Source organism: Scyliorhinus canicula, chromosome 21 (genome assembly GCF_902713615.1).
Source record: "Scyliorhinus canicula chromosome 21, sScyCan1.1, whole genome shotgun sequence".
Lineage (NCBI taxonomy): Eukaryota > Metazoa > Chordata > Chondrichthyes > Carcharhiniformes > Scyliorhinidae > Scyliorhinus > Scyliorhinus canicula.
This window is the reverse complement of record NC_052166.1, coordinates 64347944-64372271: the sequence shown is the minus strand read 5'-3', so window position 1 is coordinate 64372271 and position 24328 is coordinate 64347944. Positions and strand designations below refer to the sequence as shown.

The window sequence follows — 24328 nt, the reverse complement described above, 5'->3', positions numbered from 1 at the left end:
CCCTTAGCAAGAGCACCCTACCTAAGGTCACACCTCCATCCTATTCCCGTAACCCCACCTAACATTTTTGGACACTAAGGGCAATTTAGCACGGCCAATCCACCTAACCCGCACATCTTTGGACTGTGGGAGGAAACCGGAGCACCCGGAGGAAACCCACGCACACACGGGGAGGACGTGCAGACTCCGCACAGACAGCGACCCAAGCTTCCTGATTCCGTATCCCTCTATTCCCATCCTATTCATGTTTAGGGGTTGGGTGCTCTTTCCAAGGGCTGGTGCAGACTCGATGGGCCGAATGGCCTCCTTCTGCACTGTACATTCTATGCTTCTATGAGGTAATACGCAGCAAGGCAACGTGTGGGAGGCACCGGCTCTTATACATTTAAAATCTAAAATGTCAGGTGGTGTGTACTGTAGACACCATCAGACACCCTCTTCATTGGAAAAGTATGTAACAGGAACCACAATCTCACTAGAAAGAAACATAATGAGCGTGTTTCAGCGACCCCATTGCACCCGGCACCGATCCGGGCACAATGGGCAAATCGGGCAAGAGCCCCAAATCAGGCACCGCGGCAGGGAACCGACTCACTCCGCCCAGCGCGATCTGGATCTTGCCCTCGCTGGGCGAGATTCACACCTGCATATATGAATGAGCCTAATGGCCGCGCCCGCGTGACCTCGCCAGGGCGCCATTTAGTACTGGTTCACCCAAACGCAAACCAGGGGTGTCGCAGGGCATTAGAGACACCTGGGTGGTTGGGGACAGGGCACCGTGATGCCCTGGGGTTCCCCCCTGGCAACTAGGCACCTTGGCACTGCCAGGGTGCCAGGCTGGCAGCGTCAGGGTGCCCAGGTGCTAGGGTGGCACTGCCAGGGCCGGGGGGGAGGGGCTACCCACTTGGAAGAAGGTGAGGGCGGATTGGTTTCGAGGGTCCTCCCCAAGGTTGGAGAGGTGAGGGGGGGGCAATAAAGCGGAGGGGGGGGGGGGCTGAAAGTGCGGGAGGGGGTGGAGATAGGGACTGCCGGGTAAGATGGCCCCCCCGATCTGCGCACAGCCGCTTTTGCTGACGAGGAAATCTCTTCCAGGTGCGGCCTCGGCAGGGTGAAACTCCCCAAGCCCAAAGCAATCAGCAAAGTGCAGTTGGATAGTGGGCGCTGTAGCCGCTCCCAGAAACACCTTGCCAAACAAAAACGTGCCTCAAAGCGGTCTTGCCCGTTTTGAAGTCTGCTGAACCCCGCCCAACATTTTGGTGACTTTCCGATGACTTTCTTCCTGATACTTTCACGGGATGGGGGCCTCTCTGGCTGGGCCCAACGTTTGTGGCCCATCCCTAATTGCCCTGGAACCGAGTGCCTCGCTCGGCCATCTCGGAGGGCAGCCCTGGAACCGAGTGCCTCGCTCGGCCATCTCAGAGGGCAGCCCTGGAACTGAGTGCCTCACTCGGCCATCTCGGAGGGCAGCCCTGGAACCGAGTGCCTCGCTCGGCCATCTCGGAGGGAAGCCCTGGAACCGAGTGCCTCGCTCGGCCATCTCGGAGGGAAGCCCTGGAACCGAGTGCCTCGCTCGGCCATCTCAGAGGGCAGTTATGCCGTGGGCCTGGGCCTGGGCCAGTTGGCAGATTTCATTCCCTGAGGGACATCAGTGAAGCAGATGTTTTTTTTTTAAAACGACAATTACTATATTCCAAATTTTATTCACTAAATTAAATTCCACCAGCTGCTGTACTGAGATTTGAACCCCTGCCTCCAGTCCAGTACTGGGCCTCCAGTGATATTACCACCAGGCCACCATCTCCCCTAAGCCGTGCAATGATGGAACAGTCCAGCCTACAGCAGGACGCTCAAACATTTACTAACATGCGTGCTCCAGACGTGCAAAGCAGCATTCTTATGTGCCAAATGTGAATGTAAATAAACATTTGTGGATCACCAAGGTCAGACTCAGAATTATTTCCACAAAGTTAAAAATAGATTGACTTTACTGTCCTTCCTTGCTATCGCCAGAGTGGGTTCCCGATGTTTAACTGATTACAAACAAGGCCTTTCTCTATCGCAATGAGAGGTGATCTCATTGAGACCCACAAGATTCTGAAGGGGCTTGACAGGGTCGATTCTGAGAGTTGCTCCTATTGGCTGACAGGGTCGATTCTGAGAGAATTGGATTCAAGACACGATTAGGATCCGAACTGTGGCTTTAATCAGCTAGTTGTTAGCCCGGTGGTCGACTACAGAGTAAGGCCGACCGCCGGGAACTCTGGGTACTTATACCCCGCCTCGGAGGCGGGGTCTACTTGCCTCTCGACCAATTGGTGAGCAGTCACATGACTAGCCCCAGACAATCGGGCGAGAGGCACATGACCAGCCAGAGCCAATGGGAAACCTATGCTCTGCACCAATGGCAGTGCTCACATTCATACCACCACACTCCTATTGGTTGGAGAATGTAGGCCAGGGAAACTCAGTCCCAGGACACGAGGTCAAACTATTCAGGCTGAGGTGAGGAGAGATTTCTTCACTCCGAGGGTTGTGAATCTTTGGAGTTTTCCACTCCAGGGCGTTGTGGCTTCTCCATAATTGAATAAGGCTGCCGGTGAGAAGATTGCCGATTGCTCATCGATGGAGGTGGGGAACAGGCGGGGAAACGGAGCTGAGGAAGATGATCAGACCCGACCTTTGCTGAATGACGGCGGAACAGGCCCGAGAGGCTGGATAGTCAGTCTACCTCTGCTCCTGGTTCTCATGTTTACATGTTCGCAGCAGGTACTCATTGGGAGCTGTGGGGAATGTTGTACCAAAAAAGGTTTACACCTCTTGGCTCAAATCCAAACCAAACAGAAGAGACGAAGGAACTGGACGGGACAGTGTGAGAACCTCCACTCAACTTCCGTGCCAATTTGGAGCGAAACTCATCTGCCAGAATCTATACGCAGTGCAGGACAGGAGGCTTCTCCCCAGTAAGGCCGCCTGCTGCTGTGACGTGGGGAGAATTCACAAAAACCTTCCCCGCCATGTGAACACAGGGATCACCTTCCGAGTGCGTCTCTTGCTGCTGCTGACTGTGAACTGGATCGCGAGCAGGCCAACTGATATTAAGAAAACTACGTTTTAAGTATAAAGTAACGAGGGAAAATGTTTGAATGATTTTCCTCTTGCTCTTTGCAGCCAGGTGCTTCCTATGGTTTCAGTCTTTTGGGATGGATTTAAGTTCGGACCAGATGAGCTTTAAGGTTTGCCGGCTTGTTAGAAAACTTGCCCCAAGATTAATGTGGAATCTTAGAAAGTTGCGACACAGAAAGATGCCGATCGCGCCTGCGCCAGCCAATGTATATAAAGTAAAATACTAGCTGCCCATTCCAATCCCACCCACCTTCCAGCACCTGGTCCATACACTTGCTGGTTACAGCGGTTCAGGTGCAGATCCAGGTACCTTTTAAATGAGTTGAGGCTTTCTGTCTCAGCCACCAAACCCGACAGGAAAATTCCAAACACCCGCCACCCTTTGGGAAAAGGAGCTTTTCCTCATGACCCCTCCTTCTACCAATCATAGAATCACTACAGTGCAGAAGGGGGCCATTTAGCCCATCAAGTCTGCACCAAGCCTCCGAAAGAGCACCCTACCTAGGCCAACACCCCCCCCCCCCCTATCCCCGTAACCCAGTCACCCTCACCTAACCTTTTGGACACTAGTGGGGGCAATTCATCATGGCCAATCCACCTAACCTGCACATCTTTGGATTGTGAGAGGAAACCGGAGCACCCGGAAGAAACCCACACAGACACGGGGAGGACGCGCAAATTCCACACAGTCACCCAAAGTCGGAATTGAACTTGGGTCCCTGGCACTGTGTGGCAGCAGTGCTAACTACCATGCCGCCACCACCTTCTCTCAGTGTCCTCTGGTAACTGACTCTCTACTATGTTATCTAAAATAAAAATGCATTTAACATTTTACTTGGACGAACAAATAAAACTGACAGTGAGTAAAAGGTCTGGTGGACCATCCATTCAGAACCACTTATACGGGAATGTCAGCAATTCTGGGGTGAGAAACCTGACGTGATTAACATAAAATCAATTCGTAAGAATACCAGATTGTAAAGAGGACAACAATTTACACTGCATTATACTCTCATGCAGTATGTTCTCTTTACAATTTAATGTTCTTGCGAATTTTCCTGATGAGTGCAAGGCGATAAGCTTTGACAGCATGTGTCTTTTTGGGGTAATACTCAAGTTCTGTAGTACTAAACGACTATAAAAAAAATTACTACAGAGCTTGTGTATTACCCCAGAAAGACAAATGCTGTGAAGCTTATGATGCCGTGCAGGACTTACATTAAAATCTTTTAATCTCAACTAAGATCCAATCCTTAAACAATGGAAGCACAAGTTCACGTATAATGTGCTCAGCCTTGGGCAGCGCTACCCTCATGTATACCCATATTTTCCGATATGTGAAATAAACAACAACAAGGGACTCTTCCAAAATAGTTGTAGTTTACTGGCAGAATAACTTTATTTTTGGGCATGGAGTACTTTAAAGAAGTGTTAACATCCTTATAAATTTGATAAAAAGATTTTGGGAGCAATGTAACGGCTTCATTGAGGGCAACACGGAACGCGACGTGGCCGGTAAATCACACAAGATGCCTCTCGTGAGATTTACGAAGCTCGTTATGCCCTCAGTGGGCGAGATCCAGGTTTGCATATTTAAATGTGCAGTAAAACTCCTTAAATATGTTCGCGCTGGAGTTACCCACGGTCAGGGATCGAACGGCTTCGTCTCGAGATCCTGAGTAGGTGCCAGTTAGCACTAGTTCCACAAACCTGGACCAGGTGTACCGACACTTTGGTGGGGCTTTGCCAAGCCATCAGGGGCCCCTGGGTGGTCGGGCTCTGGGCAGGATGGTACCCTGGCACTCCCAATGCCACCTTTGCACAACAGCATTGCCACCCTAGCCGTGCCACCCAGGCACTCTGGCAGTGCCATTTGGGTGCCACCCTGGCAAAGCTAGGGTGCCCATGTGGCACTGCCAGGCTGGCAGGGGTAGTGCCAGGGTCTCAGGCTAGCAGTTCCAAGATGTCCAGGCTGGAGATCGGGCCTGGGGGGGGGGGGGGGGTGCCTTAATGAGGTTAGGTGCTAGGGGCTCGAGAACCCCCTAATTGGTAAGTTGGGGAATTGGGGAGGGGAGGTGTCCAGATGCCATGGTGGGGGGGGTCCCGAGATCAGGGTGCCATTTAAAGATGCTGACCCAACCTCTTCCTGCACTGGCGAGCTGAGCTTGTTAGTGCAGGAAGTGAAGCTACGCTCGGCCTGGGCGAGGATCAGAAATGAAGCAGGCACCTGTTTAATATCAGGGTCATTCTCGACGCTGCTAAACACACCCGAAGCGGGACTCTGTTTAACTTCCATTAAACCGTGTCCTTTGTGTTTTACAGGAAAGCAAATAACTCAGTCAAACTGATCCACTTGTGTGATTCAGACAGATTAAGATGTTACAGACAGGCAACGCCAAAACTGAGGAATGAAACTGAATTTCCCCAAATTACCATTGTGAATTTCGCAGGAAAGAATCCTGCAATCTCCACAAAATCCAAACCATTTTCATTATTCTGAATCAATTGCTAGCACACTGGATAGGGGGGAGGTAGAAGTTTAAGAACATAGAGTGCAGAAGGAGGCCATTCGACCCATCGAGTCTGCACCGACTCACTTAAGCCCTCACTTCCACCCTATCCCCGTAACCCAATAACCCCTCCTAACCTTTTGGTCACTATGGGCAATTTATCATGGCCAATCCACCTAACCAGCACATCTTTGGACTGTGGGAGGAAACTAGAGCACCCGGAGGAAACCCACGCAGGCACGGGGAGAACGTGCAGACTCCGCACAGACCGTGACCCAGCGGGGAATCGAACCTGGGACCCTGGCGCTGTGAAGCCACAGTGCTATCCACTTGTGCTACCGTGCTGCCTTTATGGACTTCCAGATAGCATTTGGTAAGATTCCGCCAAAGAGATTGTCAGGAAAAATAAGAGGGTATGAAATTGGAGGCGGCCATGTGACATGGATCTACACTGGGGTCGCAACTTTGCGGTGTACATGTTAATGCCTTGGATAAAGGAATTCCAACTCTCTTCCCGCACCCAGCGATGCACCAAGGCAGACTTCCATCCGTTTCCACAGCTAGTAATTCCCGGAAAAGGTTGCCAACCCGTTGACAGGGGCTTACAGCTCGAGGGGGCGTCACTTGACATCAAGGATGGCTCACCAGGAGCCTCTCCAGCTCTTACCGCCCACCATTGGCAGGTTGGAAAGGTTTGGCAGGTTGATACACAAGGGGACTGGAATTCAAGGGAAAGGAAGCGACATTTCCATTGTAATCCTGACCCGACCACATCAGAAATTTTGCATTCAGTCCTGGCCGACGCACCTCGGGAAATTATAGCGAGGCATCGGAAAGGGTGGGGTGCTGATTCCCCGGAATTATACCAGGGCTTAACAGGTTAAAATTCTGACTTCAGGTTGGGTAAACTTGGCCGACATTCCATGGAGTTTAGAAAGTGGAGCGTAATCTAATAACGGTGTTCGGAATGATAAATGTTAAACAGAACAAGCCATTTCCTCTATTGGGAAAATCCAGTACAAGAGTTTGTGTTCTTAAACTCGGAGCCAGGACATTTGAGGTGAAATTAGGAAACATTTTATTGCAATGTCTAGAATTCTTTTTCCAAAGGTTGTGGATGTTGGAATTTCCAGGATGCAATTGATAGATTCTTACTGAGCACGGCCATCAAGTAATAGGTGGGTTGGGCAGCACGGTGGCACAGTGGGTTAGCCCTGCTGCCTCACGGCGCCGAGGTCCCAGGTTCGATCCTGGCTCTGGGTCACTGTCCGTGTGGAGTTTGCACATTCTCCCCGTGTTTGCGTGGGTTTCGCCCCCACACCCCAAAGGGCAGCACGGTAGCATAGTGGAGGGCAGCACGGTACATAGTGGTTAGCACAATTGCTTCACCACTCCAGGGTCCCAGGTTCGATTCCCGGCTTGGGTCACTGTCTGTGCAGAGTCTGCACGTTCTCCCCGTGTCTGCGTGGGTTTCCTCCGGGTGCTCCGGTTTCCTCCCACAGTCCAAAGATGTGCAGGTTAGGTGGATTGGCCATGATAAATTGCCCTGAGTGTCCAAAATTGCCCTTAGTGTTGGGTAGGGTTACTGGGTTATGGGGATAGGGTGGAGGTGTGGGCTTGGGTAGGGTGCTCTTTCAAAGAGCCGGTGCAGACTCGATGGGCCGAATGGCCTCCTTCTGCACTGTAAATTCTATCTATGTGCAATGTAGGTGAATTGGCCACGCTAAATTGCCCCGTAATTGGAAAAAAATGAATTGGGTACACTAAATTTTTAAAAAAGTAATAGGTGAGTATATGGAGTCGAGGTGGGGGGGGGGGGGGGGGGCCCTAATCCAGGCGGAACAGCCTCAAAGAACTGGACGGACCTCCGAAATTCCAATGCTAATCCCAGGCTCCGAATTTAACCCACAAAGGCCTCGGTTTTCCGATGCTGCCGACGGTGGCGCCCTGCCCGGCGGCGGGGAGGGGGGGGGGGGCATCGACGGGACTGGAAAATCCTGCTGGGGGGGGGGGGGAGAGGGGGGAGCAGCAGACCCTACCCCGAGCCTTTGAAGAGCACAGCGTTGACAGGAGCAGGAAGATCAATGTTTCCCCACAGGCGAACACTGGCATTACTTGCCGGGGGCCCATCACCATGGATACATTTGTTGCAAACCCATCTCAATGTATATTTGAAAGTAGCTATCCAGAAATTTACGCTGCTGCGGATTTCACATCTGCTGCCATGTAAACTTTGCTGGAAGTCAGTATTCCGTCTGTGGAAAGGGAAACTTGGGAGCTGGAAAATTCTTTCTGCCTGATAGCTCCTGCTTCAGCACATCCCCGGTCGGAAGGGGGCCGGCACTCTGTATATTTCTCTAATTTTGCTTCCCATCATTCAGAGCTCGACACTTCCTGCAAATCAGTTCCTATCTGATAGAAAACAGGTGCATATTTCAGTGGCTGCGGAGAGAATTCAGTGCGCACAGAGAGTTACTGTGAGCAACGCTCTGCCCGACTTTTTCCAGGAAGAATGGAGCCTGTTGTAGGGACTCCGGCTTATTCTGTCCGACTGCCCAGTTGGACTGGGTTGGAATGAGAGAGCCAGGCTTCAAAACAAAAGCCCCCATTTATCCACAGAAAATCAGTCGGGGATGATTAGAAAATCATACCTTCTCTCCTGGTTCACCTGCCAGTCCAGGCTCACCGATAGGACCAGGAATCCCCTGGAAAAGAGAGGAAACAAAAAAAATCAGAAACAGCCTTCAGTGAAAACATCCATTATTATGACTCGAATGTAAATGGGGTCGGTGGCAACTGGACTGGGATTAGTTGTCAGAGGAAGAACTGAGGAGGACTGATACAAAAAGTCTGCCGTAGCTGAAGCCAAGGTTGGGACGAGTTAGTATAAGACGTCAAAACGCGTCGCGCTCTGCGTTGCTTGCTACCAGGGGCCGGTTTAGCTCACTGGGCTAAATCGCTGGCTTTTAAAGCAGACCAAGGCAGGCCAGCAGCACGGTTCGATTCCCGTACCAGCCTCCCCAGACAGGCGCCGGAATGGGGTGACTAGGGGCTTTTCACAGTAACTTCACTGAAGCCTCCTCGTGACAATAAAGCGATTTTTCATTTTCATATCAGGGTGCCGAGAGCACCTTGTGACTGCCAACGCCTTCACGGAATCACAGAATTGCTTATTGCATTAGAGGAGGCCATTCAGCCCTTGGTGTCTGTGCCAGCTCTCCAAACGGGCAATGTGCCTTGTCCCATTCCCCCCCCCCCCAACCTTCTCCCCATGACGCTATCTTCCGAGCAGCTGGTCGCAGTTTGGGGTGGGGAATGGAAGTGAACTTTCCAGGTTTTTAGCTCAGGTGTTCCGAATAACACAAATTGGGAAGCGTCGATTGGCTTTCCACTTGGTCGGCCGGTGGAGTTGAGGCCACAATCAGCCCATGATTATATTGAACGGTGGGGCCAGTCTCGAAGGACCGAATGGCCCACACCTGCTTCTAACTACCCCGTTCTTGCCGAACCCTGCACATTCTTCCTTTTCAGACAGTAATCCAATTCCCTCTAAAATACCTCGATCCAGCCCATCCCCACCACCCTCTTGGGCAGCGTATTCCAGATCTTCAACATTCGCTGCATGAAGAGATTTTCGCCTCATGCCTCCAGGACCTGTTTTGGATCTATGCCTTTTATCATCGGGAACAGTTTCTTCCTACTTTGTCCAGGCCTTTCATGATTTTAAATGCTTCCACAAATCTCCACTCAACTTCCTCTTCTCAAAGGAAACAACCCCCCCCCCCCCCCCCCCCCCCCCCCCCCCCACCCCCGCACCCCCAAATCACATATCAGGCAGGTCTAAAATGGGTCCCCAATTCTCTTCCCACACGGCGGTAGATTTTTGTCTGTTTCCATAGCTGGAACAGGTCACTAGTCTGTCGCCAGTGGCTGATAGCATCAGGGGCGCCACTCCACATCAAGAATGGCTGAACAGGAGTCTCTCCCAATCTTACCGCCAGCCATGGGCAGCACGGTAGCACAAGTGGATAGCGATGTGGCTTCACAGCGCCAGGGTCCCAGGTTTGATTCCCCGCTGGGTCACTGACTGTGCAGAGTCTGCATGTTTTCCCAGTATCTGCGTGGGTTTCCTCCGGGTGCCCCGGTTCCCTCCCACAGTCCAAAGACGTGCAGGTTAGGTGGATTGGCCATGATAAATTGCCCTTAGTGACCAAAAAGGTTAGGAGGGGTTGTTGGGTTACAGGGATAGGGTGGAAGTGAGGGCTTAAATGGGTCAGTGCAGGCTCGATGGGCTGAATGGTCCCCTTCTGCACTGTATGTTCTATGTTCTATTAGTGTGTTTGGAAGGTTTTGCAGGTTGACACTCAACCTGTTTGGTCACGTTGTGAACGCACTTTCCTTGGCCATCAAGTCCTGGTGTGGGGCACCAACCCCGAACTGCTGGCTACCCACTGTGCTGCCAGACCTCCCTATAAATGGGTACCTCATACATAATTCCATGGAATCCCAACAGTCGGAAAGAAACCCATCGGCCCATCGAGTCGCACCGACCCTCCAAAAGAATACCCACTCCCCCGCCCTACCCCCGTAACCTAGCGCAATGATCATGGCCAATCTACCTGACCTGCACTTCGGTAGACTGTGGGAGGAAACCGGATCAACCGGAGGAAACCCACGCAGACACGGGGAGAACGTGCAGACTCCGCACAGACAGTGACCCAAACCAGGAATCGAACCTGGGACCCTGGCTGCGACGCAGCAGTGCTAACCACTGTACCACCATGTCATCAACCGACACATCTGACCATTAATACATTGAACATTTCCTTTGATGTCCAGTGTCGGTACAATGTCACAGCGATCCCACATACATCAGAACAAGTATTTTAAAAGCGGTTTATTTATTTTAAAAATTGGTATCATTTTACCTTCAGTCCCAACTCCCCCAGCACCCCAATTATTCCCTCCGCTCCAGGTGGTCCCTGGAAAAGTAAACAAAGGAGTTAAAAGATTTAACAATTTAAACTTTCGCCTGTTTATGAACCAATTTGAAGTGGGTATGAACCTTCAGAGATAACTGCCCACATCATTAAGTTGGCAATTTTACTCAGATTTCAGGGAAAGTAGAAACTGCTGAAGCATGGGCTTCAGAAGATGCATCACATCTCAACAAATGAAGCAGAATTATTTGCAGACAAGTTGGGATAATAAATGCACAATGGGTGAGGATGCTGTATTGTTTTCCACCGAGAAAATCATATGAATACCTCTGGCTGCAAAGGTTGATAATAATGACCACGATCGCGTCTCCATTATTTTGGGAATGACAAGCGCTTGGATTTATTGAGCATTAATAGGAGGGGAAAGATATAGATGGACAGAGAGATGTCATGGCGGATAGGTTAAGGAGAGACCAGAAGCCTGGCTGTTGTCAACGGCAACTTGCATTTAATAGCGTCTTTCACATTAAAAGAAAGCCAAGGAAGGATTGATAAAGAGGGCCAACCAAAAGATTGGAAGATGAAGACAAGGAGGGGTTTGGTGAGGGGCTTCCAGAGAATGGAATCAAGTGGGTTAAAGACGTGAAACAGGATGGAGGGATGCACAAGATCCAGGGGCAGAGGAATTTTCATTTTGTGGAAGGGTTGGCGGGGGGAGGGTGGGAGGGGCTGTGTTCGTAGAGGGCACTAGAGGGCTTGAGGTCCCGGAGATAGGAAGAGATGAGGCTATTGAGGATTTGAACTCAAGGATGAGAAGATCAGATTTGAAGATGCGCAGGAGAGATGTCGACAACAGCCAGCGAGGGTGGATATGATGAGTGGGTGTCACGGTGCAGAATGCAAAACGGGCAGAAGAGTCACAAATGAGTCAAAGTTTTTTTTTTTTATAAATGTTTTTATTCAGTTTTCATATTTTATATTGAACAAATTACAAATTGTTAGGAGAGAAAAAGAACAAAAAAAAAAAAAAAAAGAAAAAAAAACAACAAACAAACACGCAAAAATTAACATACATATTTACAGGTAAGCATCTTCGTAGTAGTAACTGCGCCCGCCCCCCCCCCCCCCCCCCAACATGTTTATTTAGTTTGGTTTTGGGCCTTAGCTAGCCATCGAACCCCCGTACCGAACCTGTAGCCCCTCCCGCTACCTTCCCCCGACTATTCTTCCTCTTGTACATTGGCCACAAATAGGTCCCGGAACAGTTGCATGAATGGCTCCCACGTTCTGTGGAAGCCGTCGTCCGACCCTCGGATGGCAAATTTGATTTTCTCCATTTGGAGAGATTCCGAGAGGTCGGACAGCCAATCCGCAGCTCTGGGCGGTGCTGCTGACCGCCAGCCAAACAGGATTCTACGGCGGGCGATCAGGGAGGCAAAGGCAAGGGCGTCCGCCCTCCTCCCCAGGAATAGATCTGGCTGTTCTGAAACCCCGAAGACCGCCACTATCGGGCATGGCTCCACCCTCACTCCCACCACTTTGGACATAACCTCGAAGAAGGCTGTCCAGTACTCCACGAGTCTGGGGCAAGACCAGAACATGTGGGCGTGGTTGGCCGGGCCTCTTTGGCACCGTTCACATCTGTCTTCCACCTCCGGGAAGAACCTACTCATACGGGTTCTTGTTAAGTGGGCTCTATGTACCACTTTTAGTTGCGTCAGGCTGAGCCTTGCGCACGTGGAGGTGGAGTTGACCCTATGCAGTGCTTCGCTCCAGAGTCCCCACCCTATCTCCATCCCCAGGTCGTCCTCCCATTTCCTTCTTGTTGCGTCCAGTACGGTGTCGTCCCTATCTACCAGTCGGTCATACATGTCACTACAGTTCCCTTTCTCTAGGATACTTGCGTCCAGTAGGTCTTCCAGTAGTGTCTGTCGTGGCGGTTGTGGGTACGTCCTTGTCTCCTTTCGTAGGAAGTTTTTGAGCTGCAGGTACCGTAGCTCGTTCCCCCCAGCTAGCTGAAACTTCTCTGTCAGTTCGTCCAGTGTTGCGATCCTGTCGTCCGTGTATAGGTCCCTGACTGTCAGTGTCCCCCCGTCCTGCCTCCACCTTTTGAAGGTGGCGTCAGTCAGTGCTGGTGTGAACCTATGGTTGTTGCAGATGGGAGCCCTGTTCGACATTTTGGTCAGGCCAAGTTGCTGCCGCAGTTGGTTCCAGGATTGGAGGGTGGCTGTCACCACTGGGCTGCTGGAGTGTTTTTTGGGTGGGGATGGGAGTGCTGCCGTGGCGAGGGCCCGGAGGGAGGTTCCCATGCAGGAGGCCTCCTCCGCACGCACCCACTCAGCCTCTGGCTCCTGGATCCATCCCCTTACTCGCTCGGCTGTTGCTGCCCAGTGGTAGAATTGTAGATTCGGGAGGGCTAGCCCTCCCCTGGTTTTTGTTTTTTGTAAGACCTTCTTTGGGATCCTAGCATTTTTACCCCCCCATACGAACGCCATGATGAGTTTGTCCAGCGCTTTGAAAAAGGCCTTGGGGATGTAGATCGGAATGGATCTAAACAGGAAGAGGAACCTGGGCAGTACGTTCATTTTGATCGTCTGAACTCTCCCCGCGAGGGAGAGCGGGAGTGTGTTCCATCTTTGCAGGTACTTTTTAACTTCCTCCGTCAGGCTGGTGAGGTTCCATTTGTGGATCCCTTTCCAGTCATGGGCTATTTGGATCCCCAGGTAGCGGAATTTATGTCGGGCTTGATTGAACGGCAGCCCCTTTAGTGCTGCCCCCCCCCCCCCCTTGCGGGTGTACTGGGAAGATCTCACTTTTGCTCATGTTGAGTTTGTAGCCCGAGAAGGCTCCAAACTCTTTCAGGATCGCGATGATTCCGTCCATGCTGCTTTGTGGGTCCGAGATATAGAGGAGCAGATCATCCGCATAGAGTGAGACTCTGTGCTCTCTACCTCCCCTTCGGATCCCCCTCCAATTTTTTGCTGCCCTGAGCGCGATTGCTAGCGGTTCAATTGCTAGTGCGAACAGCAGCGGGGACAGTGGGCATCCTTGTCTGGTGCCCCTGTGCAGCTGGAAGTATTGGGAGTTGGTATTGTTGGTCTGTACACTCGCCATGGGTGCGTTGTACAGGAGCTTTACCCAAGCGGTGAACCCTGTTCCAAGCCCGAACCGCTCCAGTACCTCTATGAGGTATTTCCACTCGACTCTGTCGAAGGCCTTTTCTGCGTCCAGGGAGACGATCACCTCTTGTGTTCTCTCCCCGGAGGGGGTCATTATCACGTTCAGCAGGCGCCTGATGTTCGCGGTAAGCTGTCTACCTTTGACAAAGCCCGTCTGGTCCTCTGTGACCACCTCAGGTACACAGTCTTCTAGCCTCTTGGCTAGGATTTTGGCCAGTATTTTGGCGTCTGCATTCAGCAGAGATATGGGTCTGTATGACCCACATTCCGTTGGGTCTTTGTCTTTCTTAGGTATCAGCGAGATTGAGGCCTGTGCTAACGTGGGTGGCAATGTGCCCCTAGCTAGCGAGTCTGTGAACATCTCCCGCAGGTGCGGGGCCAGCGCTGTCGCAAATTTTTTGTAGAAGTCCGCCGGGAATCCGTCCGGTCCCGGCGCCTTCCCCGCCTGCATGGAGCTAATGCTGTCCATGATCTCTCCCAGTGCTAGTGGTGCTTCCAGATCCCGTTTTCTGCCCTCTCCCACAACTGGTATGTCCAGTCCGTCAAGAAACCGGTTCATCCCAGCCTTCCCCGTTGGGGGCTCTGAGGTGTACAGCTCTTGGTAGAAGGCCTTGAAGGTTTTGTTAATCCTCTCTGGTTCTGTTTCCAACGTGCCTCTGGTATCTCTGATTTGCGCAATTTCTCTGCTGGCTGCCTGCTTTCTCAGCTGGTGGGCCAACAGGCGGCTGGCTTTGTCTCCGTGTTCGTATAGGGCCCCGCGTGCCTGGCGGAGTTGGTGTACTGCTTTCCTGGTGGAGAGCAGGTCAAAGTTCCTTTGTAATTCTTTCCTCTCCGCCAGGAGTTCTACGGTCGGGGCCTCGGAGTATTTATGGTCTACCTCCAGTATGGAGTCGACCAGCTTCTGCCTAGCCACCCTTTCCTCCCTATCTCTTTGCGCTTTGTAGGCTATGATTTCCCCTCTTAGTACGGCCTTAAGCGCTTCCCAGAACGTGGAGGGTGAGACCTCCCCGTTTTGGTTGATCTCAGTGTACTCCGCTATGGCCCGCGCTATCCTTTCGCTGAAGGCCTTGTCAGCTAGTAAGGCACCGTCCAACCTCCATTTGGGGCGCTGGGCCCTTCCCGTCTCTAGCCGCACATCCATGTAGTGTGGGGCGTGGTCTGATATCACAATTGCGGAGTATTCCACCTTGTCTATCTCTGGAAGCACCGTTTTCCCCACCACAAAGAAGTCAATTCTGGTGTACACGTTGTGTACTGGGGAGAAGAAAGAGAATTCTTTCTCCCCCGGGTGGGCGAATCTCCAGGGGTCTACTGCTCCCATCTGCTCCATATAGTGACTGAGTTCCCTTGCCATGTTTGAGGTTTTCCCCGTTCTGGGGTTTGATCTGTCCGTCGTTGGGTCCTGTACACAGTTGAAGTCCCCCCCCATGATTAGTCGGTGCGTCGCTATGTCCGGGATTTCTGCCATGGTCTTTTGGATGAAGCTCGTGTCGTCCCAGTTGGGCGCATACACGTTAACTAGGACTACCGGCGCCCCATCCAGGGCCCCGCTGACCATGACATACCGTCCCCCTGGGTCCGTAACCGTCTTTGTCGCCCTAAACATTGTCCTCTTGCCAATCAGGATCGCCACCCCCCTGGCCCTTGCCCCATAACAGGAATGATAGGTTTGTCCCACCCAGCCCTTTCTTACCCGCAGTTGGTCCTGCTCCCTCAAGTGCGTCTCTTGGAGGAAGACTATGTCGGCCCTCATGTTTCTAAGGTGGGTGAGGACTCTAGATCTCTTCACTGGGCCATTAAGTCCCCTTACGTTCCAGGTGACTATTCTGGTGGGGGGCTTCTGCCCCCTTGCTCCTGTGGGGTTAACCATATTTGTCCGGTGGACGCGCCCCTGCCCTCTGGGGTTTCCCTTTGTTAGGGGGCCGTCCAGGATGTCCACTATCACTGCTCTCCCCATGCGGTCGGGTCCCTGCGCTCCGGGGTTCCCCCTTGTCCCGGGGACACCCGCCATGGCCGTCCACTGTGTGTCCGCCACGCGGGTAGCCCCCTGCACTCCGGGGGGCCCCTTCACCCACAGACCGTACTGGGTGGGTGTTTGCAGCAGTTCCCTGTTTCGAGCCCTTGTCTGTGGCACTTTGTGGCCCTATTCCCTTTCTGGCCTCTTTTGTCCCTTCGTCCCTGCATTTCCCCTCCCTGGTCTCTCGCCCCCCGAGTGCCCCCCCCCCCCGCTCTATCCCTTTCGGGGATACCCCTGTGTACCCCTCCATTGCCCCTCTCTCCCCCATTCCTGTCCCCATTTGCTCTCCCACCTTTGATGGGTGATCCCCCCCCTCCCCTGCCTGGCGCCTTCCCCCCTGTTGGGGGTGCGCTGCGGCCCTGCTCTGTTGCGCGCCCCCTTCGCTAGCTTTCCTGCTAGCACGGTGGCTCCCCGCTCGGAGGTTGCTGTCCCCCTTCCCCTCTCCCCTCTCCAGTACTCCCGTTCCCTCGTGCCGGGGCCTGGCCTCCCACCTGGAGCGGGCCCTTGGGCATTGGGTTGTTTTTCCTGGGTGCTCCTGCCAGGGGGGAGGGGGCTGGCTTTGCCTCGCCCCTCCCCACCCCCCCGTCGGCATGACGTATCTCCTTGCCATGGGCCCCTCGTCCCTACTTCCCATGGCGTTTTTCCAGCCCGTGCTCCTCAACGAATCTATTCGCCTCGGCAGGGGCTGTAAAGAAATATTCCTTGTGTTGGTATGTGACCCAGAGTTTTGCTGGGTACAGCATACCAAAACGTACTTTGTTCTTATAGAGAGCTGCTTTCGCTCTGTTGAACTCCGCCCGTCTCTTAGCTATGTCCGCTCCAAAATCCTCGTAGATTCTGATGGCGTGCCCGTCCCAATTGCAGGCTCTATTCTCCTTGGCCCAGCGCAGGATTGTCTCCCTATCCCGGTACCGGTGCAGTCTGGCTATAACTGCTCTCGGTTTTTCCCCTTCCTTGGGCTTCGGGCGCAGTGACCGATGAGCTCTGTCCATTTCCGGTGGGGTGGGAAAAGTTTCCCGCCCCACTAAGGAGCCCAGCATCGCAGCCACGAATGTTGTGGGATTTCTACCCTCTATCCCCTCTGGCAGGCCCACTATCTTAATGTTTTGCCTTCTCGAGCTGATCTCCTGGTCGTCTACCCTGCCCTTCAGGCTCCCCTGTGTTGCACTCAGTTTCGCCATTTCCCTCTCCAGGGACATGACCCGGTCGCTCACGTCAGTCGCTGCCTTCTCCAGCTCTTTAATGGTTGCCCCGTGGGCTTCCAGTATCTTCCCTTGGGCTTCCAGTATCTTCCCTTGGGCATCCACTTTCTCCTCCATTCTGGTCAGAGCCTGCTGCACCCCTGACATGGCCCTGGTCATTGCTGCCTGTGCTGCGGCCTCTGTGTCTGCTTTTAACTCTGCCTTGATTGCCTGCAGCTGCTCCCTCACCACCTCTGCAATGGCTTCCTTCCAATTCACGCCCCCCTCTAACCCCAGGGGAGAGGTTGCCCGCCCGTCCAGCCCTTTTGGATGCGGCGATACATTCTTCCCGCTGCTTCGCGTGTTGACTCGTTCGCCCAAGCTGGTTTGCCCTTTGCCCCGTCCACCTCCGGTGCCCCCTTTCTCTTGGGTCCCTTCTGGCATTTTTTTCTCCCCCTTCCCCTTCATCGTTTCTTCTCTCCTTGTTCTTCTTTTCCCCCTTTTCCGCACCCTATTTTACTTTTATTTATATATATATAAAAATATATGTATATATTTTTTTTTTTTTTAAATGAAAAATTTATTTCCCCCCTTCTTTCCTTTACCCCTTTATTTCACCCCTTTTCTCTTTACCAGTTTTCTTTTGGGTTTTTATTTTAAAAAAAGAACAGAAATATAAGTCTCTTTTTTCTTTTGTTTTCTCTCTCCACTCGCCCAGGAGAGAGAGAGAGAGAGTCCCCCTTTGTCCTTGCCACGTGGTGGTCACTGCAGTTGGGGGGAGGGGGAGGGGCGAGTGGGGCTGCTGGTTGGGGGGGTGGGGGGGGGGGGTTTGTGTCCCCGCTGCTGGTTGGGGGGGGGGGGGGGGTTGGTGTCCTCGCTGCTGGTTGGGGGGGGGGGGGGGTTGGTGTCCTCGCTGCTGGTTGGGGGGGGGGGGGGAGTTGGTGTCCCCGCTGCTGATTGGGGGGGGGAAGGTGGTGTCCCGCTGCTGGTTTGGGGGGGGAAGAGGGCCCGCCGCTACCGCACCGTTCCCGGCCCGCGTCGTGGGGGGGGGGGGGGGGGGGGGGGAGAGAGGGGTTGGACCTGCCGCTGCTGGGCCTCCCTGTCGCCGTCGCTCCTCGCCTCCGCCTTCCGCCGCCGCCCGCTCCTCCTCAGCTGCCGCCCGCTCCTCCTCCGCTTCTCCTCCGCTTCTCCTCCGCTGCCGCCCGCCGCTGCCGCCCGCCGCTCCTCCGTTGTCGCCCGCTCCTCCGCCGTTGCCGCCCGCTCCTCCTCCGCCGTTGCCGCCCGCTCCTCCTCCGCCGTCCGGCCTGTCGGGGGGGTTCCTTCCTGGCGCTTGCGGGAGCCCCTCTCCCTGCGACCTCCTCGCTCGCCGCCCGGAAGTCGAGTCGAATGAGTCAAAGTTGATGGAAAGTGGGGAATGGGAGGCCGGTCTGGAATAATGAAGTCGAGAGGCAGCAGGGCCATGGATGAGGGTTCCAGTGGCAAATGGACTAAGGTGGGGATGGAGGTCGCGATATTACAGAGGTAGAAGTACGTGACCCTTGCATTAGAGAGGATACAAGGTCAAATGGAAAGACAAGGTTGCCAACTGTCTGGGTTACTGGGAGACAACAGCATCTGCCTTCATCATCTGAAATTCCTGTATTCTGTGAAGTCAATATCAATTCATAGATTCAATATTGTAACATAGGAACATAGACAAAATAGGAGCAGGAGGAGGCCATTCAGCCCTTCAAGCCTGCTCCGCCATTAATTATGATCATGGCCGATCATCCAACTCAATAGCTCAATTCCGCTTTGCTCCCTTTGATCCCCTTCGCTCTAAGTGCTATATCTAACTGCTTCTTGAAACCATTCAATATTTTGGACTCAACTACTTTTTGTGGTAACGAATTCCACAGGCTCACCACTCTTTGTGTGAAGAAATGTTTCCTCATCTCTGTACTAAATGGTCTACCCCGTGACCTCAGACTGTGACCCCTGGCTCTGGACACACCCACCATCGGGAACATCCTTCCTGCATCTACCCTGTCCAGTCCTGTTAGAATTTTATAGGTTTCTATGAGATTCCCCCTCATTCATCTGAACTCCAGTGAATACAAGCCTAACCGATTCGATCTCTTCTCGTACTTAAGTCCTGCTATCACAGGAATCAGGCCGGAAAACCTTTGCTGCACTCCCTCTAGAGCAAGAACATCCTTCCTCATATGTGGAGACCAAAACTGCACACAATATTCCAGGTGTGGCCTCACCAAGGCCCTGTATAAGTGCAGCAAGACCTCCCTACTCCTACTCGAATCCTCTCGCAATGAAGGCCAGCACACCATTTGCCTTCTTTACCACCTGCTGAACCTGCAGGCTTACCTTCAGTGACCGGTGTACGAGGACACCCAGGTCTTGTTGCACGTTCCCCTCTCCTGCTTTATGGCCATTCTTGTTTTTGCTACCAAAATGGATAACCTCGCATTTATCCACATTTTACTGCGTCTGCCATTCATTGCCCACTCACTCAACCTGTCCAAATCACACTGAAGGATCTCTGCATCCTCTTCACAACCATGGGAGGTGTCATGGTTTGTTAGGTTACAGAGGAAGCCCATTTTTCTCCTGTGGACTAAATATGGTGCAGAGTCACACACCAGTAGACACGATATGTTAATCAATGCCCAAGTACACTTTCCACCATGTAAGTGAGACAGCCAGCTGTCAGTCTTGCATAAGGCTGACAATCAAAGCAATAGAACCAGTATCTCCAGTCAGATTCCAGAGTTCATGACAGGCACACAATGAGCATCTACTGCCACAACTTAACACACTTCATTAATCTCAAATGCCTGGCCTTACCAACGACGAACCTTCCCGTATCACTCCTCCTGTGGGTGATCTTTTAGCCCGTTCCTGTTGTCTGAAGGTTAAGCCCTTGTATGAATATGCTCAAATGCAAAGCAAGTTAACTTTGATAAGCCGGGGTTTGCGGAATATGGATTTGGTTACAGAAACTATAACCTACTCTCAGACATTATAGCACTGTCTCTCCAAACTCCCTGGGCAGGATTCTCTGATCCTGAGGCTAAGTGTTGATGCCGTTGATGCTGTTGTAAACGGCACACGTTTCACGACGGTGTCAACAGGCGCTCAGCAGCAGTGATTCCGGGCCCCTCAGTAGGCCAGCACGGCACCGGAGTGACCCACGCCGCTCCAGGTGCCGATACCGGCATCAAATGGGCGCCGGCAGTCTGAGCATGCGCAGTGGCTCCCTTCTCCGCGCCGGCCTCGACGCAACATGGCGTAGGGCTACAGAGGCCGGCGCGGAGCAAAAGAGGCCCCCAGCCCGAGAGGCTGGCCTGCCGATCGGTACGCCCCGATCGCGGGCCAGTCCACGCCGGAGGCCCCCCCCTGGGGTCGGACCTCCCCCCTCCCCACCCACCAGGCCGCCCCCCGGATGGCTGCACGCCAAGGTCCCGCCGGGTAAAACCACGCGTGGACGGCGCTGGCGAGACGCGGATTTTCTTGGCGGCCGCTCGGCCCATCCCAGGCGGAGAATCGCCGGGGGGGGGGGGGGGGGGGGGGGGACCGTGTAGAGCGTCGGGGCGGCATCGCGCGATTGGCACCAGGCCCGGCGATTCTCCGGCCCGGCGTGGGGGTGAGAGAATCCCGCCCCCTATCTGTAGTTTTTAAATACAATATGGAATGTCTCTCTCCCTATCAAATTCTCCCATGCAGCTGGGGTCCCATTAAGCAAAGATAAAGGGACTTACCGGCTCTCCTCGGACTCCTTTTGCACCTGGAGGACCGGAAGGGCCCGGAATACCCTACAACGACAGATTGGGTTACGTTCATTCACACGAGTCGAAAGTTTGGTGAACAGTTAAAACAATGAAACCGCGACCAGGTCGAGAAACGTAATGTTATTGTTTGGATTCAAAGAAACACGGTTTAGTTTTTGCCCTATCCAGGTTTAAAGGTCACGGGTTTGGAAGGAGCTGTTGATGGAGCTTTGGTGAGTTGCTGCAGTGCATCATGTAGATGGCACACAACGTACGGCCATGGTGGAGACAGTGATTGCTGAAGGTGGTGGATGGGGTGCCGATCAAGCGGGGCTGCTTTGTCCTAGTCAATGTTAGGTTTCTTGTGATGCGCCATCAATAACTACTGAAACGAAGGAGTAGTCCGAATTGAAGGCTTTAATCAACAAGATGTTTCCCCAGCAGCTCGAGTACAGAAAGAAGGATGGCTGCTGGGGAACACGGGTTCTTATACCCCGCCTCATTGGGCGGAGCTACCTTACGTCCTGACCAATGAAATGCAAACACTTGGGCCAATGAGCAGCGAGCCTTCTCCACCAATGGTAGCTCACACTCCTAGGTACCGTAGTACCTCTAGTCATACTACCACATCTCGAGTGTTGTTGGAGCTGCGCTCCGCCAGGCAAGTGGAGAGTATTCCATCACACTCCTGACTTGTGCCTTGTAGATGGTGAGCACAGTAAGAAGTCTTACAACACCAGGTTAAAGTCCAACAGGTTTGTTTCAAACACGAGCTTTCGGAGCACGGCTCCTTCTTCAGGTGAATGGAAAGGCTTGTTCCAGAAATGTTTATATAGACACAGTCAGAGATGCCCCGGAATGCGAGCACCTGCAGGCAATCAAATCATCAAAGATGCAGAGAGAGAGGTAACTCCAGGTTAAAGAGGTGTGAATTGTCCCAAGCCAGTTCAGTCGGTAGGCCTCTGCAAGTCCAGGCTTGTTGGTGGGGGCCGAATGTAATGCGACATGAATCCCAGATCCCGGTTGAGTCCGCATTCATGCGTGCGGAACTTAGCTATAAGTTTTTGCTCAGCAATTTTGCGTTGTCGCGTCTCCTGAAGGCCTCCTTGTAGAATGCTGACCCGGAGATCAGAGGCTGAATGTCCTTGACTGCTGAAGTGTTCCCCAACTGGAAGGGAACAGTCCTGCCTGTTGATAGTCGCACGATGCCCGTTTATTCGTTGTGCGACTATCAACAGGCAGGACTGTTCCCTTCCAGTTGGGGAACACTTCAGCAGTCAAGGACATTCAGCCTCTGATCTCCGGGTCAGCATTCTACAAGGAGGCCTTCAGGAGACGCGACAACGCAAAATTGCTGAGCAAAAACTTATAGCTAAGTTCCGCACGCATGAATGCGGACTCAACCGGGATCTGGGATTCATGTCGCATTACATTCGGCCCCCACCAACAAGCCTGGACTTGCAGAGGCCTACCGACTGAACTGGCTTGGGACAATTCACACCTCTTTAACCTGGAGTTACCTCTCTCTCTGCATCTTTGATGATTTGATTGCCTGCAGGTGCTCGCATTCCGGGGCATCTCTGACTGTGTCTATATAAACATTTCTGGAACAAGCCTTTCCATTCACCTGAAGAAGGAGCCGTGCTCCGAAAGCTCGTGTTTGAAACAAACCTGTTGGACTTTAACCTGGTGTTGTAAGACTTCTTACTGTGCTCACCCCAGTCCAACGCCGGCATCTCCACATCATGGCTACCATTGTAGATGGTGGACAGGCTTTGGCGAGTCAGGAGGTTTGCAATAGAACTACACGGCTGTACCGTCACCGTCCCAACATTTTAAGATTAAGACTGTGAATGAAAGAAACGACAAACCACGCTTCTGAATAAAGATTGTGAACAATTTACTTCTGCTTCCTTTATTTTACCGTTTAGCCCCCATTCTCTCTGAGACTTTTGTGACCCATTTGCATCATTTTAACTTTCTTCTTCTTTTCTAATGGAACCTATTCCACCAATCTGACCTGCCGATCCTAACTTTTGTTTTCAAGTTTGAAGTGGTACATTTTTGCTGATAGCGGATGGTGAACTTACCTCCTTACGGCAAAAAGGTTGAGGGGCAATTTGGTGGAGATGTTCAAAATTATTTGGGGTTTAAACAAGCAGGTCGTGAGAAACTATCTCCACTGGCAGAAGGATTATTATTCAGAGGAGACAAGGGTTAAGATAATTGGCAAAAAAAAAAAATCAAGGTGTTGGGGGATTGGTGGGATAGGAGGGGTAGGTTTTTTTTTTACGCAATGAGACGCTATGATCTGGAAGGTTCTGCGTGTAAGGGCAGTGGAAGTAGATACAATAGGGACTTTCAAAGGGAAATTTGCCAGGTTATGGGGAGAGAGCAGAGGGAGTGAGAATAATTGGTTAGCTCTTGAAAAGAACGGACACAGACGCGACTTAACGCAAACATTCCCAAGTGTCATTTCTGGGCGCGATTGGCAGGCTGTTTCGCGACCACCGCTCTGGCAAAATCTCGGCCCGTATTTAACGGCACTTTAGTGCCCCACGGGCTTCTCGCCATTGCTGGCTGTCTCGCTGTTTGACTCGCCTGAATCACGCCTCAGCGTCTCGTTGCTAACAAGGTGGCGGCGCTACTTTAAGAATCCTCTGGTGCTGATGCAGTCAACAGGGTTTCTTGTTGTTAGCACCCCTTCGCCATCGGGGAACTTGCGGTGGTGGTGGGGGACCCACAGCGACGGGAATGGAAGGCCCCACCAGCGAAAATCCCGCCCTAGGACTCTCAGGTCAGACTGACGGACAGGGCAGCTGTCAATGCAATGCATTAGAGCAGGGGGACAGAGGTCAATGCAATGCATTAGAGCAGGGGGACAGAGGTCAATGCAATGCATTAGAGCAGGGGGACAGAGGTCAATGCAATGCATTAGAGCAGGGGGACAGAGGTCAATGCAATGCATTAGAGCAGGGGGACAGAGGTCAATGCAATGCATTAGAGCAGGGGACAGAGGTCAATGCAATGCATTAGAGCAGGGGGACAGAGGTCAATGCAATGCATTAGACCAGGGGGACAGAGGTCAATGCAATGCATTAGAGCAGGGGGACAGAGGTCAATGCAATGCATTAGAGCAGGGGGACAGAGGTCAATGCAATGCATTAGAGCAGGGGGACAGAGGTCAATGCAATGCATTAGAGCAGGGGACAGAGGTCAATGCAATGCATTAGAGCAGGGGGACAGAGGTCAATGCAATGCATTAGAGCAGGGGGACAGAGGTCAATGCAATGCATTAGAGCAGGGGGACAGAGGTCAATGCAATGCATTAGAGCAGGGGGACAGAGGTCAATGCAATGCATTAGAGCAGGGGGACAGAGGTCAATGCAATGCATTAGAGCAGGGGGACAGAGGTCAATGCAATGCATTAGAGCAGGGGGACAGAGGTGGGTCTCCTGTGTGGCAATGCTTCTCTTCCCAGTTAAAGTAGTATCCTGAGAAGCTGCACGATTCAAAACAAGCACTCTTGCAACGTTGTCAGTGGGTTGTTAACTAAAATCAAACACATACGTACAACTCGGTCATATAATAAATTTGTGCCCATGTGTTTAGGC

At 52.5% G+C, this 24328-nt stretch overlaps 1 protein-coding gene across 2 annotated transcripts in view; it reads right to left on the bottom strand.

Annotated features, from left to right (window-relative positions):
- LOC119955649 (collagen alpha-1(XXVII) chain B-like) overlaps positions 1-24328 on the bottom strand; it is a 605839-nt gene that overhangs the window by 137703 nt on the left and 443808 nt on the right. For both annotated transcript variants that reach the window (XM_038782071.1, XM_038782070.1), the window contains exons 32-34: positions 20706-20759; positions 10562-10615; positions 8285-8338 (exon numbers count right to left, since the gene is read on the bottom strand). In XM_038782071.1, the coding sequence (XP_038637999.1) occupies positions 8285-8338; positions 10562-10615; positions 20706-20759 (162 nt within the window). The remainder of the gene's footprint in view (positions 1-8284; positions 8339-10561; positions 10616-20705; positions 20760-24328) is intronic.